This window comes from Trachurus japonicus, chromosome 8 (genome assembly GCF_045865225.1).
Source record: "Trachurus japonicus isolate A0001 chromosome 8, Traja_1.0".
Classification (NCBI taxonomy): Eukaryota; Metazoa; Chordata; class Actinopteri; order Carangiformes; family Carangidae; genus Trachurus; species Trachurus japonicus.
This window is the reverse complement of record NC_140914.1, coordinates 1,304,476-1,320,433: the sequence shown is the minus strand read 5'-3', so window position 1 is coordinate 1,320,433 and position 15,958 is coordinate 1,304,476. Positions and strand designations below refer to the sequence as shown.

General features: G+C 41.5%; 2 protein-coding genes across 2 annotated transcripts in view; both read right to left on the bottom strand.

Annotated features, from left to right (window-relative positions):
* The window catches only part of arhgap27l (Rho GTPase activating protein 27, like), a 59,581-nt gene extending 56,387 nt beyond the window's left edge, over positions 1-3,194 (bottom strand). The window contains exon 1 of the mRNA XM_085783283.1: positions 3,081-3,194. The gene's annotated coding sequence lies outside the window, so the exon portion shown is untranslated. The remainder of the gene's footprint in view (positions 1-3,080) is intronic.
* Positions 3,195-5,833: 2,639 nt separating this feature from the next.
* LOC146982262 (pyrin-like) lies at positions 5,834-11,046 on the bottom strand. Its single transcript, XM_085785355.1, has 3 exons — positions 11,012-11,046; positions 6,889-7,161; positions 5,834-5,969 (listed from the first exon to the last, which is right to left on the bottom strand). Exons 2-3 carry the CDS (start codon positions 7,154-7,156, stop codon positions 5,956-5,958), a joined length of 282 nt encoding a protein of 93 aa, XP_085641481.1. The 5' UTR covers positions 7,157-7,161; positions 11,012-11,046; the 3' UTR covers positions 5,834-5,955.
* Positions 11,047-15,958: the final 4,912 nt, after the last annotated feature.

The window sequence follows — 15,958 nt, the reverse complement described above, 5'->3', positions numbered from 1 at the left end:
CAGCAGCGTCCCACAAACAGAAGCCTATCAAGCTGGTGTAAACAACGGTATATACAAATAAAACTGCCTTGCCTTGCCTTACTTTGCAGGTAAACCATAGCAACAAGAATCACACGGATTTCAGGACCGTTTCAGATGAGTTTTCTACCTTTGTTTCTAAACTTGTGTGTTTGTTTTATTCCGTTTCCATCATAAAGGCAGAATAAAGTGATGATTTCGTGTGTTAATCTAAGTCTTAAATAGTTGTATCTTCCGACAGCAATCACTTCTATAGAGTGTTTGGTCTGAAACACGGGTCTGTCATTCACTCTGCCTCTGCTCTGAGCCAAGTAGAAAAACTTTCCTTGTATCCTACACCCTTTATCCAATGAAGGAGAGAGAACGGCATAAAGGGGCAGTCCTCTCTGTGTGTGCCGTCAATGGATGCGCCTGAATGTGGTGACGTAGGGCCGAGGACCAATAGATCCATGACGAGGGCGGGGGCTGCATAACTCCCATCGGCTGACAAGACGTTATGGTGCGATCAAGGCATACTCGTAACTCGTAATTTCCGACCTATGAAGTGTTACCAGATCGATCTGGTACGAGTTCACGGGTCAGAAGATACGAGTGGCCGTTATAAGGGACTTTCACAGGTAAAACAGTTCGGAGAACAAACGAGTTGGTTGCATGGAACGCTACAAAGTCGTAAGTCGTGACTTGAAGCTGTAATTTACGGTTTTCAAAAGCCTGCCTGGACCGCAGCATTATCCAATACACACCGGATCGTTTACTTCTGCTTTAACTTTATTTATTCTATTTTCTTTCATCTCCTTCAGCTGTCTCTGTTATTATTTATCATGACGTTAGCTCCGTCTGGTTTTGATTTTTTACATTATGTTGTATGTAACTATTGACAATAAAGGAATCAATATTTATTTATTAATATTATTATTATTATTAGCCTATTACTACTGAATTATTATTCTGAGGGAATCTGTGTTTTTTAATAAGATCACTTGCTGTATGGTTTGTGACATGTCAACAACACACTGACGTTGATTAAATTTACTCACTGTGGTTTACATAAGATTCAGTTTTTGTGTAAATAAATCGGCTACACCCTCTTTATTCCTTTATTATTATTGTTGTTGGTTGTTTGTAAACGTGTGCAGACTTGTGTTCCTGATCCTTTAACAAAAAGCCATGAAATGATTTTTTTCAACAGTGTAAAAAACAGAAGAAAACAAATGTCTGGTTTGAAGAAGCATCTGATTAATTATAATTATAAACTACAAATAATCCAGCTCATAAATCAACCGAACAAGTTGCTGATTGTTGTTGTTGTTGTTGTGTTCTCCATGTGAAACTCAACATTTCATCAACTTGTGAAAAATGAACTTGTAGGAAATCCAACGGTTTTTTTTTTGTTTGTTTTTTTTTACTTCTCTTCTATTTCTGCTCTTCAACCTCGGATTCTCTACAGTTTGTTTTGTGGTTTACACAACATACTCAGGGGCAAAGCAACACAACAGACAGGGAGCTGTTGTAAAAGGGTTTGACAGCAGAAATGATCTGTAGGAACTTGAAGGATTAAAACCTGGGTGGACAACCTGGTCAACTAGCTGCTGGAAAGCTACAGGGGACAAAACCCCTTTATTTTTTATTTAGGTACTACAATGGCATAAATAGTCATACACCTATAACATATTGCAGAGAGTTAACTTGACACATAGGGGGAGGCATGAAAAAACAGATTCTGGGGTTTGTTGCAACTTCGAAATTAAGACGATCTCCCTCAACAGCCCAAAAAAACCAAAAAAAAAGTACTGTTCGCCTGACAAATTCTCATGAAAATGATTATTTTTCAGCTCTTTATGGAGAATATCTATGCCTAACATGTATATAGAAAACTTCCTTAATTCATAAGCTTCCATTTGAGTCCAAGATAGCCTTTCTACTAGCTACTGGAAAGCTACAGGCTGTCTCCAAACAATACAACACCTATTATGTAAAACTACATGTTAACTGGCCTGATCAGAAACCATTCTGTTTCTGGTCTCCTCAAAGTGAACAGATAGATAGAGGAGACCGTTGGCCACAGCAAGTGGGGCTTTGGAGATAGAAAGGCTATCTGGGACTCAAATGGAAGCTTATGAATTAAGGAAGTTTTCTATATACATGTGAGTCATAGATAAATCTCCAATAAAGTGCTGAAAAATAATACTTTTCATGAGAATTTGTCAGGCGAACAGTACCTTTTTTTTTTGGTCTTTTTTTTGGGTGTGTTTTGAGGGTGATATCTTAAAATGGAGTTGCCACAACCCCCAGTATCTTTTTTTCCTGCCTCCCCCTATGTGTCCTAGATACTCTCTGCCAAATGTTATAGTTGTATGACTATTTATGCCATTGTAGTACCTAAATATTTGCATTTACATCATTTCTCCAGCAAAATGACCCCAGAAAGGGGTTTTGTCCCCTGTAGCTTTCCAGCAGCTAGTTGACCGGGTTGTCCACCCAGGTTTTAATCATTTCTGCTGTCAAACCTTTTACAACACTCTGTGTCTGTTTTCCAAAAAACTGGGATTTTGCCCCCTGGGTAACACAAGTCTGCAGCGTCAGATCCACTAGATCCACTAGATCCGTTCTGGATCGGGTCTGGATCGGGTCTGGATCGGGTCTGGATCGGGTCTGGATCCACTGGAACCAAAACCTTCAACACCTTCAACCTTTCCGAACCTTTCAGGATTTTCTCCCGTGTTGTGTTTGTTCAGTCAGTCAATGTAAAGTCTGTAAGTAGGACACAGTGCTGCACTAAACACACCCAGTGACACATTCCAGCCAACACACACACACACACACACACACACACACACACACACACACACACACACACACACACACACACACACACCAGCCTGTAATCAGACTGTATAGGAGCAGAACTACGTCTTTTACCACTGGAAACAAGTTTTAAAGTAAAAACCAACAAACACAGAACAAACACACACTAGTTGCTCTCACACACACATACACCTACTCGTTGCACACACACACACACCTACACACAGACACACACAGACGGAGAGTGAGTGTGTTACCTGTGGTTGAAGTGGACCATCCTGCTGCTGTTCTGTTTTCTCTCTGCTGTTCCTGAAGGGACGAGTCTCAGTCACAGAAACAGGTTCCTGTCTCTCTCCCTCTGGCCCCTCCCCCCCTCCTCTTCTCCCCCTCCCTGACCTGCCAGTCCCAGCTTGTTGCCCCCCCCCCCCCTCCCTCTCTAAGTCTACATCCTGTTTGATGGAGGCTGCAGGTGAGCGGCGCCCCCTGCTGTTCACACTCAGCACCAACCTCACTAACACTCTGGAGAATATGACCAGCAGATTTAACATTTAAAAGCTAAGTTTGACTCTCCAGAATTAACATTGTAGATATCAACAACGTCTTTCTGACTGGTCATAACTACATTCTGAATAGTTGGATTTTTTATTCTTATTTATTACTCTGTAATTCAGTTTTGCCTCTTGTCAAAAAGAACATTTCAGATATCTGCAACTACGTTCTTCCTTCACTGTAACCATTCATGTGTAGGGGAGAGTGGGGTAAAGTGAGACACTTTTTACATTTGCTCCCCTCCAAGCGAGCTAAAATGATCTATCAGTCAAATTTACACATTTCCCATTAATTCAGGATGTTTCCTAGCAATGGAAATTATCAGAATGTATTTAGAGCAAAGGGCAGTGAAAATATGATTGTTTTAAAAAAAGTGGTCTCGTGTCTCAGTTTACCCCAGCTCAGTAACAGCTAGAATCCTGACAGCTTGACAACCACATATCCCAGAACTAATGTCGGACTAGTAACAGAATCATGGGGATTGGTCAATTAAGCACTTTTGTTTTCTCAACACAAAGTGACTCAAGAACAAAATCAAATACAACACAAATGTTTTAATTAACATTCAAATGACAGATAGAACCAGTTAGATAGTCTGGGGGTCAGATTGTAGGACCCGACAATCGTGACCATTTCGATCAAAAGTCCTCTTGTGTGTGGGGGGAGTCAACAAAGTGGAATGTGACTAAAATTGAGTTAATTAACCAATAAATAAACAAATCTACAATTCAGTTGCAGATATCCACTATGTGAATTACAGATATCTGTAACTGAATTATGACTAGTACTAATTCCACTTTGAGATATCTACAACGTGATTTTGACTAGTCATAATTCCAGTTACAGATATCTGAACAGGGACATGTAGATATCTTTAATTGGGGTGAATTAGAAATATCTAGAACTGGAATTATGACTAGTCAGAATCAAATTGTAGATATCTCAAACTGGAATTAGTACTAGTGGTAATTCAGTTCCAGATATCTGTAATTCACATAGTGGATATCTGCAACTGAACTGTAGATATCTGTAATGACAAACCCCAAACACCAGAATTGTTCCAGTGACGACAGAACGGAGTTGTGGATCTGAGATGTTCTTTTTGACAAGAGGCAAAACTGAATTACAGAGATCTACAACACATCCAGTCTGGCTGTTAAATGTTAAAATGTCTTGCCGTCCCTCACTAAGACCCTGGAGAAAAAACCTCCTCACTGTGATGTCACTAACACCTGCTGCAGCTGTCTGCTTCATCCTCAAGTACTTTTCATTTTTATGTAAAATTCTTATCTAACTAATTTAATTCAGTTTCCTATCAATTTTATAAAGATTTTATATAAAAAACACTGCTGCCATTAAAAATTGGGATTATTCCACCAATGTTGATTTCTAAACTCTTCCTAAGTTTAAAAAGTAGTGTTGTGTTGTGTTGTTTTAAAATGAATATGAACTTGTTTTCTTTGCATTATACGGTAAGGTCTGAAAACACCAGAATGTTTCTGTTATTTTGACTGTTCACATTTTCTGCAAATAAATGACAATATTTAAATTTAGAGAAATGTTGTCAGTTATAGAATGAAACAAAAGTGTTTTACTACTCAAAGTAGTAAAACCAGAGGAACTGATGATTTTGAAGTGCATGGTCTCTTCATTTATATATATATATATATATATATATATATATATAACAGTACAAGTCAAAAGTCTGGACACACTCGATGCATTTCCTTTATTTTCATGACTATTTACATTGTAGATTCTCAGTGAAATTCCACTAATGAACCTGACTACAAGGCACACCACCTGTGAAGTGGCAAACCATGTTCAGGTCAGGTTCAACCTCTTGAAAGCTCATCAAGAGAAGCCAAGAGTGTGCAAAGCAGTAATCAGAGCAAAGGGGTGGGGCTACTCTGAAGAAACTAGAACTGGTGGTGGCAGAAGATAGAGGAGGAGGAGGAGGAGTGAAGAAGGAGAGGAAGAAATAAAGAAGAAAGCGAAGAAAAAGAAGAAACAGAAAAAGTGTTTTCAGTTATTTTTTCAACACTTTTTTGTTAATTCCTCATAGTTTTGTTGTGTGCCTTCAGTGAAATAAAGTTAACTCACATTGAATGAGAAGGAGTGTCCCAGACATTGGCCTGTAACTATATACACCACACACCAACAACACACACAATACACACACATATATATATATATATATACACACACACACACACACACACCACACCCACATATATTATAATATATAAAATTATATATATCATATACAACTACACACACAGCTAACACACAACACACACACACATAACTATATTATATTATATATATATATATACACACACACACACACACACACACACACACACATATATATATATATATTTTATCACTGGGTTGAGTTGAGTTAATGTTGTGTCTCTGATCAGATCTCAGACCAGTTGGAATAAAAATGACACAGTGGTTAAGAAACAATATGAATTTATTAAAAGCAGTGCAGCACCAGGAGGCTCCGCCCCCAGAGGTCACGACTGAAGATGAAACTTCCTGGTCAGCAGAGGTGAGGCGGTCACCATGGCAACCCAGTTACCTCATATCCCCTGGAACAGACAGAGACAGGAAGTGAGCACAGGTTTGATCCAACTGGTTTTCACTCTGTAGCTGGTCTCAGGGTGACACAACAAGCCATGTCACAGATTTTTACTAAATCAGACAAACTGTGGGACAACGACAAGGAGCATAACCAAGCAAAACTGTACAATTCGAAAAATTCGAAGGTGCAGGACAACATTCGGTCAATCATCCCTCTCAGTGCTGGGTATACACACCTATGGAGTTCTTTACCACCAGAAATCTAATCCCAAACAGAACTAAAGATGTTTAGTGCTAAAGCTAAACACTGGCTTAAGCAACAGCAGAAATGTGAACATTAACTTCTGTCAAGTCACTGTCAATACAGCATTTTACTAATGTTTAATGTATTTAAAGCAGAAGTAAGCGATCCGGTGGTTTTGGCTAATGCTGCGTTCCAGGCAGGCTTTTGAAACCGTAAATTACAGCTTCAAAGTCACAAACGTACGACTTTTGTATAGCGTTCCAGGCAACCCACTCGTGTTTCTCCGACCTGTTTTACCTGTGAAAGTCACTATAACGGCCACTCGTAACTTCTGACCCGTGAACTCGTACCAGATCGAACTGGTACCACTTCACAGGTCGGAAAAACACGAGTTACGGGCTGCCTTGAACGCACCATAACGTCCTGATGGAGTTAGCAGCCCCCGCCCTCGTCATGGGTCTATCTATCTATTGGTATCTTTTATCCTTCTTTAGCCTGACCAGGGACAAAGACTGACCATTAGCTGAAACTAGATGTCTCGTATGCATCACATTTTTCATTCTTTGTGGCAATGTTGCATGTATCGTCCCTGTTAAATAAACATAAAAATAAATAAATAAATAAAAAATAAATAAATAAATCATCAGTTCCTGGGAGTTATTGATTATTGCCAGCTGCCTCACCCTGGACCTGGACCTTGACATCTTCCAGTTCCTGTGCCAGGTCGTTCCTGTTGATCTTCGCCAGGATTTCCATGGTCCTGTCCAGGGCCGTCTGGGGGTTTAGAGCCAGCAGTAGCTGCACGGTCTTGGGCCGGTCGGCGTGCTCCAGGTCGGCCCGAGGGATGTACGGCTTCAGGGTTTTGTCACCCAGGTGAAACTTGAACTCTGTGAAGTCCTGCTCAGACAGATCCTTCAGCGTGGACAGAAGCTGGCCTCTGAGGTTGGCCATCGTCTCTGGAGACACAACAAACACGTCATGTGATCTGTGACCGGTCTGGATAAGCTGGCATCGGATTGGCTGAGAGGTGAACACCATGTAGCAATAGGACGAATCTCCTTGTTGTTTACAACTACTTCCTGGTAGAAAACCAGCATGAGAACAATAGTGACGGACGAGAGTTTCTCTATATTTATCTACTTTTTCATGTCACTATATCACCGTTTAGACTAATCTGATGTTTGTAAAGTTTATAAAACCAACGATTGGACAAACATTACCTATTTAACATGTGCACATTTTTGTAATTAGTCCAGGTTATCATAGATTAGCCCGGCTAAAAAACGGTTAGCTACCTGTTTAACTTTAATAACTCAGTGACTCAATAAACGCTCCATGAAAAAATATTATTCCTCCGCAGCGGATATCTGAGAGTTCCAACATGACTGAGCTAACTGGAGTAGTTTCATGTCGTGTCCCACAACGGGAGGGTTTTAACAGCTGACGTCCTGCTGTTAGCTTAGCTACCGCCGTTAGCTTAGATACCGCCGTTAGCTTAGCTACCGCTGTTAGCTTAGCTACCGTTAGCTTAGCTACCGTTAGCTTAGCTACCGTTAGCTTAGCTACCGTTAGCTTAGCTACCGTTAGCTTAGCTACCACCGTTAGCTTAGCTACCGTTAGCTTAGCTACCGTTAGCTTAGCTACCGTTAGCTGTCCCTGTCAGCTGAGCCACTGATGCTTTCTAGACACTGTGATTCCCCCAAATTGAATAAATACAACACATAGCAACACAAAACACACACACAGAAATAGTAATGTTTCTTCAATCATTTCAGATTTGTCTAAACGGTGATAGGGCGTGAAAAATATGATATATAGCTAAACTCTCGTTCGTTACTATTGATCTCATTCACATTACAGCTGGTTTTCTACCAGGAAGTAGAATGTAAACAACAAGGAGATTCGGTCTATAGACAGTGGCGATTGGTCATTGGAGCAGTGGTTCTCAAAGTGGGACCCCCAGGGGCACTTGAGGGGATTGAAGGGGGTCCCTTTTCTTGAAGTTTTACCTTTTTTTCTAGAATTTTTAAACTTTTTTTTTTTTTTTTGTATTTTACCACTTTTTCTAGAATAAAAAAAAACATTTTTGAGAAATGTTACCAGTTTCTTCAAGAAATGTTTAAATGTTTTTGGAGAATTTTTACCAATTTTCTCCAGAGATTTCTCTACAATATTTCCAGAAATTAACGCCATTGGCCCTATTTTGAACACTGACTAAAAAAGTGCCGTTCTTCAGTCTCAGAACAAATATTTGTGTATTTCTATTTTGTCCAATGGGGGTGCGTGGTCTAATTTGTGTCAATTTAGGTCCTTGATGTAAAAAGGTTGAGAACCACTGGGTTAGGGGAATGAGTCGTCACCAGAAATAAAGATGTTATTACTATTTTTATTTTTTTTAAGTATATTTTTTTTGGCTTTTCATGCCTTGATAGCACAGTTGAGAGAGACAAGAATTGGGGAGGCAGAGAGAGGGGGAATGACATGCAGGAAAGGGCCGCCCACTGCGGGATTCGAACCGGTGCTCATCCTACTGTGCCACTCGACGCCCCATGTTATTACTATTCTGAAACAGTTAATGTTGATTATCATTGTTTCTACCTGAAGTCAAACCTAAACTGTTTTAACCAATAACCGATTCAGTTCAACTAAATGGAAAGTGTCAAATGTGTTTTTACTTTTCATCGTTACCACACGAGAAACAACCCCACCCACCCCCATCCTTCCCCCTTTTCTTTCCTTCCACATCTCCTTTCCCGCCTTCATTCACGTCACTGAGCTCAGTGCCAACACGTTCTCGGGAAGCATACGTCAGTCCGACCGCCCAAAAGTCCGACCGCTCATTTCTCCGACTACCTATTAATAATAAACAACCTATAGTTATTCTACAGTGTTAGGGTTAGGTTTAGGCAGAGCCGGTTCAGACCTCCATGGGGCCCTGGGCAAAATTCTGCTAAGGGGCCCTCCTAACTGAACCCCAAAAATTTTCAACAGTCGCACCCTGAACACCCAGTTTGGTTTTCCAACACCAAGATACCCCCCTTTAAACGTATTGCAAGTGTTGGTCTAAACCTAAGAATAAATTCAGAACAAATCAAATCAAACTAAATGTAAACAATGCATGTAAACATGTTAATGTTTGAAAAAACCCACCATTAAATAATCTCTAGATAAAGCTACTATTAATTCAGCTCCATCTAATTGGCTGCACTTGTTTTACTTTCACTTCAAAGGGGGGGGGGGTAGGTAATTATGTAATTATTATTTATTATATAATTATTATTATTTTTAGCACCATTGTCATAATATTTCACAAGTTTTGTTTGATTCTGCATCTATATTTGCATGTAGGCTATCCAAGCAAACAAAATTCAATCTTAGTCAATATTTATCCATTGCTTTCCATTTTGTATAAGTGTAGACGTAACTACACTACAACTAAAATTATAGAAGCCAGCAAGACGCACACAGAGACCGGGGTTCACCCAGGGCCCACTGCCCTGTTGATGCAGGTCAAACACGGACTAGTCCCTCCCTCCCTCCCACTCTCCCACCCGGAGAGGAGAGTTACCTGACTGCTGTTCCTGCAGGTCATTGTCAGCTGTTTCTTCCCCCTAATTCCCCGAGGGATAACTCTGCTTCATCGTGGCGTGCTAAACGCTGTCTTGCTAGGCTGTACTGGGAATCCGGTAGGCTACACATCACGTCGTCAGTTTTTTTTTTTTTTTTAACGGGGCCTCTGCTATTTTGCGGGGCCCTACGCAACGTGCGTAGTGTGCGTATTGGGTGAACCGGTACTGGGTTTAGGGTTAGAGTTAGTTAGGTTAGAGGAGAGATGGGAGGTCGGCCTAATGGACACAAAAATAAAGAAAAATGTAGCCTATGGTTAAATAGGAAGCCGGAGTGGGACAGACGCCATGCGCTCCACATTCTCAGGGCAGGAACAATAAAACTTCTACAAACCCAAAGCAACAAGTTACTGAACAAGGAGAAGTTAAACAGCTGTAGGACATGTTGTGATATTTACCCCAAAATCGTATATTGCTATAATGTTTGGGATATTGACATTTGCCTTAGACATATGATAAGCTCGTGACAATCAGTTTAATAATGAAGCATGTAATCAACTTTTCTATAATTGGTGTAATTACTGTGTTTTGCTCTTACAGCCCAGAGAATGACATACACATGACAGGGGAGGTAGCAGTCACACACAGGGACTGAGTGTACTGGTTGTTTGATAAACAACTGGGATATCTGGTCTTGGTACCTAGTGTAACTGTGATAGTCAGCTGACACAGGGGAAAGCTGACGAATGAGGGGGGTTGCGTGTCTTGTCCTTTTCTCTTTCTCTTGTCCCTTGTTTAATAGGAGCTATCAACAGCTGATCAGCACCAAGCATGAGATTGGGGTCAGACACGAGGTCATGGCGTACGGACTCCAGCCAATGAGGATGCACATTACATCAATTACATCATATCTTGCATTTGTGTAATCAGTAACTATAAAACCGGACAGGGACAGGAGACAGCATCAGACTTGGTGAACTGATGCTGCTGCTGTATGTGATCAGGGAACTTAGTCTGGTCCGAAGCTCTGTACACAATCTCTTTTCCTAGGTGATTCTTTTATAAATAAATTTTGGAAAATTTTGTAATTGAACGTCTCCTGCGTACTTCATCAAACGAACACGCGAGTTCAAGTTTTAGAACTCTTCAGACAAGAGACAGAGGAAGAGAAACAGAGAGACAGAGAGATGGGGAAGAGGGGAAGAAACAGAAAAGAGAATAAAATGTTTGAAAAACTCACCGAGTGTTTCTAGCTTTGCTTCTTGCTGTCGTCTGTCTTCACTGTGGAGGTGGAGCTACATCTGGCGGATGTGTGTGTTTATGTGAGTGTGTGTCAGGCTTATTTAACCCTTTACTGTAAAGAACAACAGAGAAATATCAAACATTAAATCATAAAGTATAATCACACTCACACACACATATATGTATATATGCATATGAGGAATATATGAGTGTGTCAGATTTCTGAAATCAGCCCCAACTGTCAGCACTTTTAAATCCAGGTTAAAAACATTTCTCTTTTCACATGCTTATAGCTGAGAACTTAAAACTTTATCTATTTTCTTTTATTTTACTTTTATTTGCTCTTGCTTTTAACTCTGTTTTCAGTGTTTTGTTTGTTTTTATTCTGTCTTATTCTTCTTTTTTTTTTTTAAATGTTTTGTCTTTATGTAAAGCACATTGAGTTGCCTTGGTATGAAATGCGCTATATAAATAAAGATGCCTTGCCTTGCCTTCTAAACATGTTCATCATCATCTCAGGGTTCCAGCAAATTTACATCAACTACAACAAACATTAAAAATGTTCTCTAGGAGAGGGTAAAACATCTGGATGAAGTCAGAGCCAACAGTGCCACCTGGTGGAAACCCAGAGACACTGGCTGTGTTCGAAATCATCCACTCACTCACTCACTCCCTATCCACTACATCATGTATATCATATAGTGGACTACATCATGTACACGATGTAGGGAATGACGGGAGGAGAATTCGGACACTAGACGGTAATTTTCTGGACGTGGTTGCGTCAGCTGATGCGCCAGGTGTTGCTGTGACGGAAGCAGACGCGCCGAGAATCATGTAAACAAGCCATGGATGTATGAAACAAACCGGACACATAAAACATAAAATAATAAAAACCAGACACTTGCGGGAACATTTTAGGATGTGATTCTGTGTGGTTGTGTTACTCGGACAATAAACTGTTGAAATATCGGAAGTTTGGTTTGGTAAACTACTGTTGTGTGTCCCGACCGTGAGCCCGTTAGCGGCTCTGTGGCTATTAGCTTAGCTCGTCAGATCGTATTTACTACATATTCTACTACAGTTTCTTAATTAGATTGATTTAATGCTGCCTGTTAATGTTCGGATGCTGCTGCCCAACTCCTGCTCCTCGGGCGAGGCAAATGGAGCCAATGGAGTTGTTTTGGTAAATTGCCTAAATAAATCGTAGCTAACATGCTAATTAGCTTCCTCTTCTTCTCTGGCAAAACACGACCGCATTGCATTGTGGGATACGGGAGTAGAAAGTAGTGTACATCGCTTGTTCACTCAATTTCGCGGTGCATTGTGGGTGTTTTGTCATCCACTACATAGTGGATGAAATTAATCGCGGAGAATTCGAACAACACTACAAAATGGCGAACACACTATATAGTGCACTACATCCGTGATAGGGGGTGATTTCGAACACAGCCACTGATGTCATCACCTTCATGTTCCATCACCGTGGAAACACCACATCAGCTTCTTCCTCAGAACCCCGTCTTGTCTGACCATTCTTTAATAACATTTGAATTTACTTTAACAAATTATATCCTACCTGGGAAAAAATCCCGCTACAGTAGATGTCTATCTGACACGGCTGTTTCTAGATTTAAAGAGCTTATTCCAGCAGAGCTTGCTGCCACATCCTGTAACCATATTATGGGCAGTGATGCTGACTTCACCACATTCTGTAACCATACTATGGGCAGTTATGCTGGTTTCACCCCCACACAGGTGGACTATCTTGTGGATAGCACTGCAGCAACACTCCTTGGAACACTTGATGCTGTAGCTCCCCTCAAAAAGAAAGTTATCAATCAGAAAAGAATAGCTCCCTGGTACAGCCCAAACTTGCGCGCTTTGAAACAGAAGACCAGACAGCTGGAAAGGAAAACACATTCCAGCCAACATGAGGAAGACCGTCAAGCCTGGAAGGATAGTTTATTAATATATAAAAAAGAACTCCGTAATGCTAGAAGCAATTACTATTCATCTCTAATAGAAAAGAATAAGAACAACCCCAGGTTCCTTTTCAACACTGTGGCCAGGCTAACCAAGAACCATAGTGTTGTTGAGCCATCCATCCCTCCAACTCTCAGCAGCAACGACTTCCTAACTTTCTTTACCGAAAAGATAATTAATATTAGAACAAAAATTGCTAGTAATGGACCACAGATTACGATACCCATAGAAGCACCTCCCAGACTTGGTACACACTTGGACAGCTTCTCTCCCATCGACCTGTCAGACTTAACTTCTGCAATTACTTCTTCCAAGTCAGCCACATGTCTGCTGGATCCAGTTCTGACAAGACTACTTAAGGATGTCTTCCCCTTAATTAACATTTCTTTTCTGAACCAAATCAATCTTTCCTTAGCCACAGGCTACGTGCCACAGGCCTTCAAGGTGGCTGTCATTAACCCTTTACTTAAAAAACCTTCTCTTGACCCAGATGTCCTTGCCAACTATCGGCCTATATCCAACCTTCCTTACATCTCTAAGATCCTTGAGAAGATTGTCCTGGAGCAGCTACATGAACATCTGCACAGCAACGAGCTCTTTGAAGCTTTCCAATCTGGATTCAGAGAACACCATAGCACTGAAACAGCACTTGTCAAAGTCTCTAATGATCTTCTTATAGCTTCAGACAGAGGTCTCGTCTCTGTTCTTGTACTTTTGGACCTCAGTGCTGCATTCGACACCATCGACCACAGCATCCTGCTGCAGAGACTAGATCATGAAATAGGGATTAAAGGACCTGCCCTAAAATGGTTTAAGTCATACTTATCTGACAGGTTTCAATTTGTTAATGTTAATAACGACCACTCAGAGTATAGCAGAGTTACGTATGGTGTACCGCAGGGTTCAGTCTTAGGGCCAATCCTCTTCATTCTTTACATGCTCCCATTAGGTGGCATCATCCGGAAGCACTCAATCAACTTTCACTGTTATGCTGATGATACGCAACTCTACTTGTCCATGGAGCCAGATGACAGAAGCCGCCTCATCAATCTGCAAGACTGTCTGAAAGACATTAGATCCTGGATGTCCTCTAACTTCTTGCTACTGAATTCAGATAAAACTGAGGTTATTGTGTTTGGACCTAAACATCTCAGGGACACGTTCTCCAATCAGATCGCTACTCTAGATGGCATCACCCTGACCCCGAGTACAACCGCGAGGAACCTTGGAGTCATTTTTGACCAGGACCTTTCCTTTAGCTCCCACATAAAGCACGTGACTAGGACCGCCTTCTTCCATCTGCGCAGTATCACTAAGATTAGGAATATCCTCTCCCAGAGTGATGCTGAGAAACTAGTACATGCATTTATCACTTCTAGGCTAGACTACTGCAACTCTCTCCTGTCAGGATGTCCGAAAAACTCTCTAAAGAGTCTCCAGCTGGTCCAGAATGCAGCAGCGAGGGTTTTGACAGGAGTTAGGAAGAGAGAGCACATCTCTCCCACCTTAGCTTCTCTCCACTGGCTTCCTGTAGGATTTAGAATAGACTTCAAAATCCTTCTGCTGACTTATAAGGCTCTTAATGATAAAGCTCCAACCTATCTGAAAGAACTAATCATTCCTTACTGTCCTACCAGAGCACTCCGCTCCCAGAACGCAGGTCTGTTAGTGACTCCCAGTATCTCTAAAAACAGACTGGGAGGTAGAGCCTTCAGTTACCGGGCTCCTTTACTGTGGAACCAGCTCTCTCCATGGGTCAAAGAGGCAGACACTCTAACTACATTTAAGTCTAGACTTAAGACCTTCCTTTATGACAGGGCTTTTAGTTAGGGCTGGTTCAGGTAGCTCTGAACCATTTTATAGCTACGCTGCTATAGGCTTAGGGCGCATTCACACTGTCCTCCTTTGGTCCGCTTTAAACGGACCAGAGTTCGTTTGCTCGGATAGTCCGGTTCGTTTGGGCAGGTGTGAAAGCTCATACGAACTCTGGTGCGGATCAAACAAACGAACTCTGGTCCGCTTGAAAACGGGGGTCTCGGTCCGTTTGCAAGTGAACCCTGGTTCGGTTCGTATGCAGTGTGAAAGCTCAGCGGACTAAACACATACATAATGCATGACGTAGTGACGCAAAACCAAAACAGAAAGAGGAGAAGAAGAAGAAGAAACAAATAAGGTGGCGGTTGTTATTGTCAAAGTTAGAAATGTAACAGCTTCAATCCCCGATTAACTACGTTAGCATTAGTGATGTGTAACAATGTAACGAAGCACAATACAAGTCCTGTTTATATTATTGAGTAGAGTAGAGAGTAGAGATATACGTTATTTTATTAGGTTATTTTATTGTTACAAAACTTCAAATAATGGCCGAGTCCCAAATTGCCGCCGGTCCCAATTAACCGCCGGGTGTAGCAAAATATTTTTTATATTAAACGCCCATCCCATATAAACGCCGGGTCAAACATTGTTCTATGCAAATATAGCGGGTGTCTCGAGACATTAAAGTCGGCCGAGGACCGACGAGACGTCAGCTGGTTGCTCCTGCCCGGTCTGTCCACTCCTCTCATCCGACCTTCAGCACCTGTCCTGGGCTGCACCGTGTCGACTCAGCTCGGCTCGCTCCTCGTTTTAAATGACTTTACTCCTTTTAAAAGTAGCGTAAACAGCCTCCTGTTCTCTGATTACTCATGCGCGTCCTATTTAGTTAGGCTATAGCTACGTTGCATTATTATTAGTTATAGACCTACTTCATTCAATCAACAACAACAAAACAAAAAAAAGGACGGTGGTGCGTGCCAACAGGTGCTGAAGTGTGGGAGAGGAGTGGAGAGTCTGGGCGTCCGCAGGGTTTTTGCAACTTGCGGCGGATCAAGAAGGGGAGGACCGACATGACGGGGGGTCTCAGTCTCCTGGTACCTGTGCGGGCCAGGACGGCGGAGGTCAGCGAGACAGAGAACGAGTC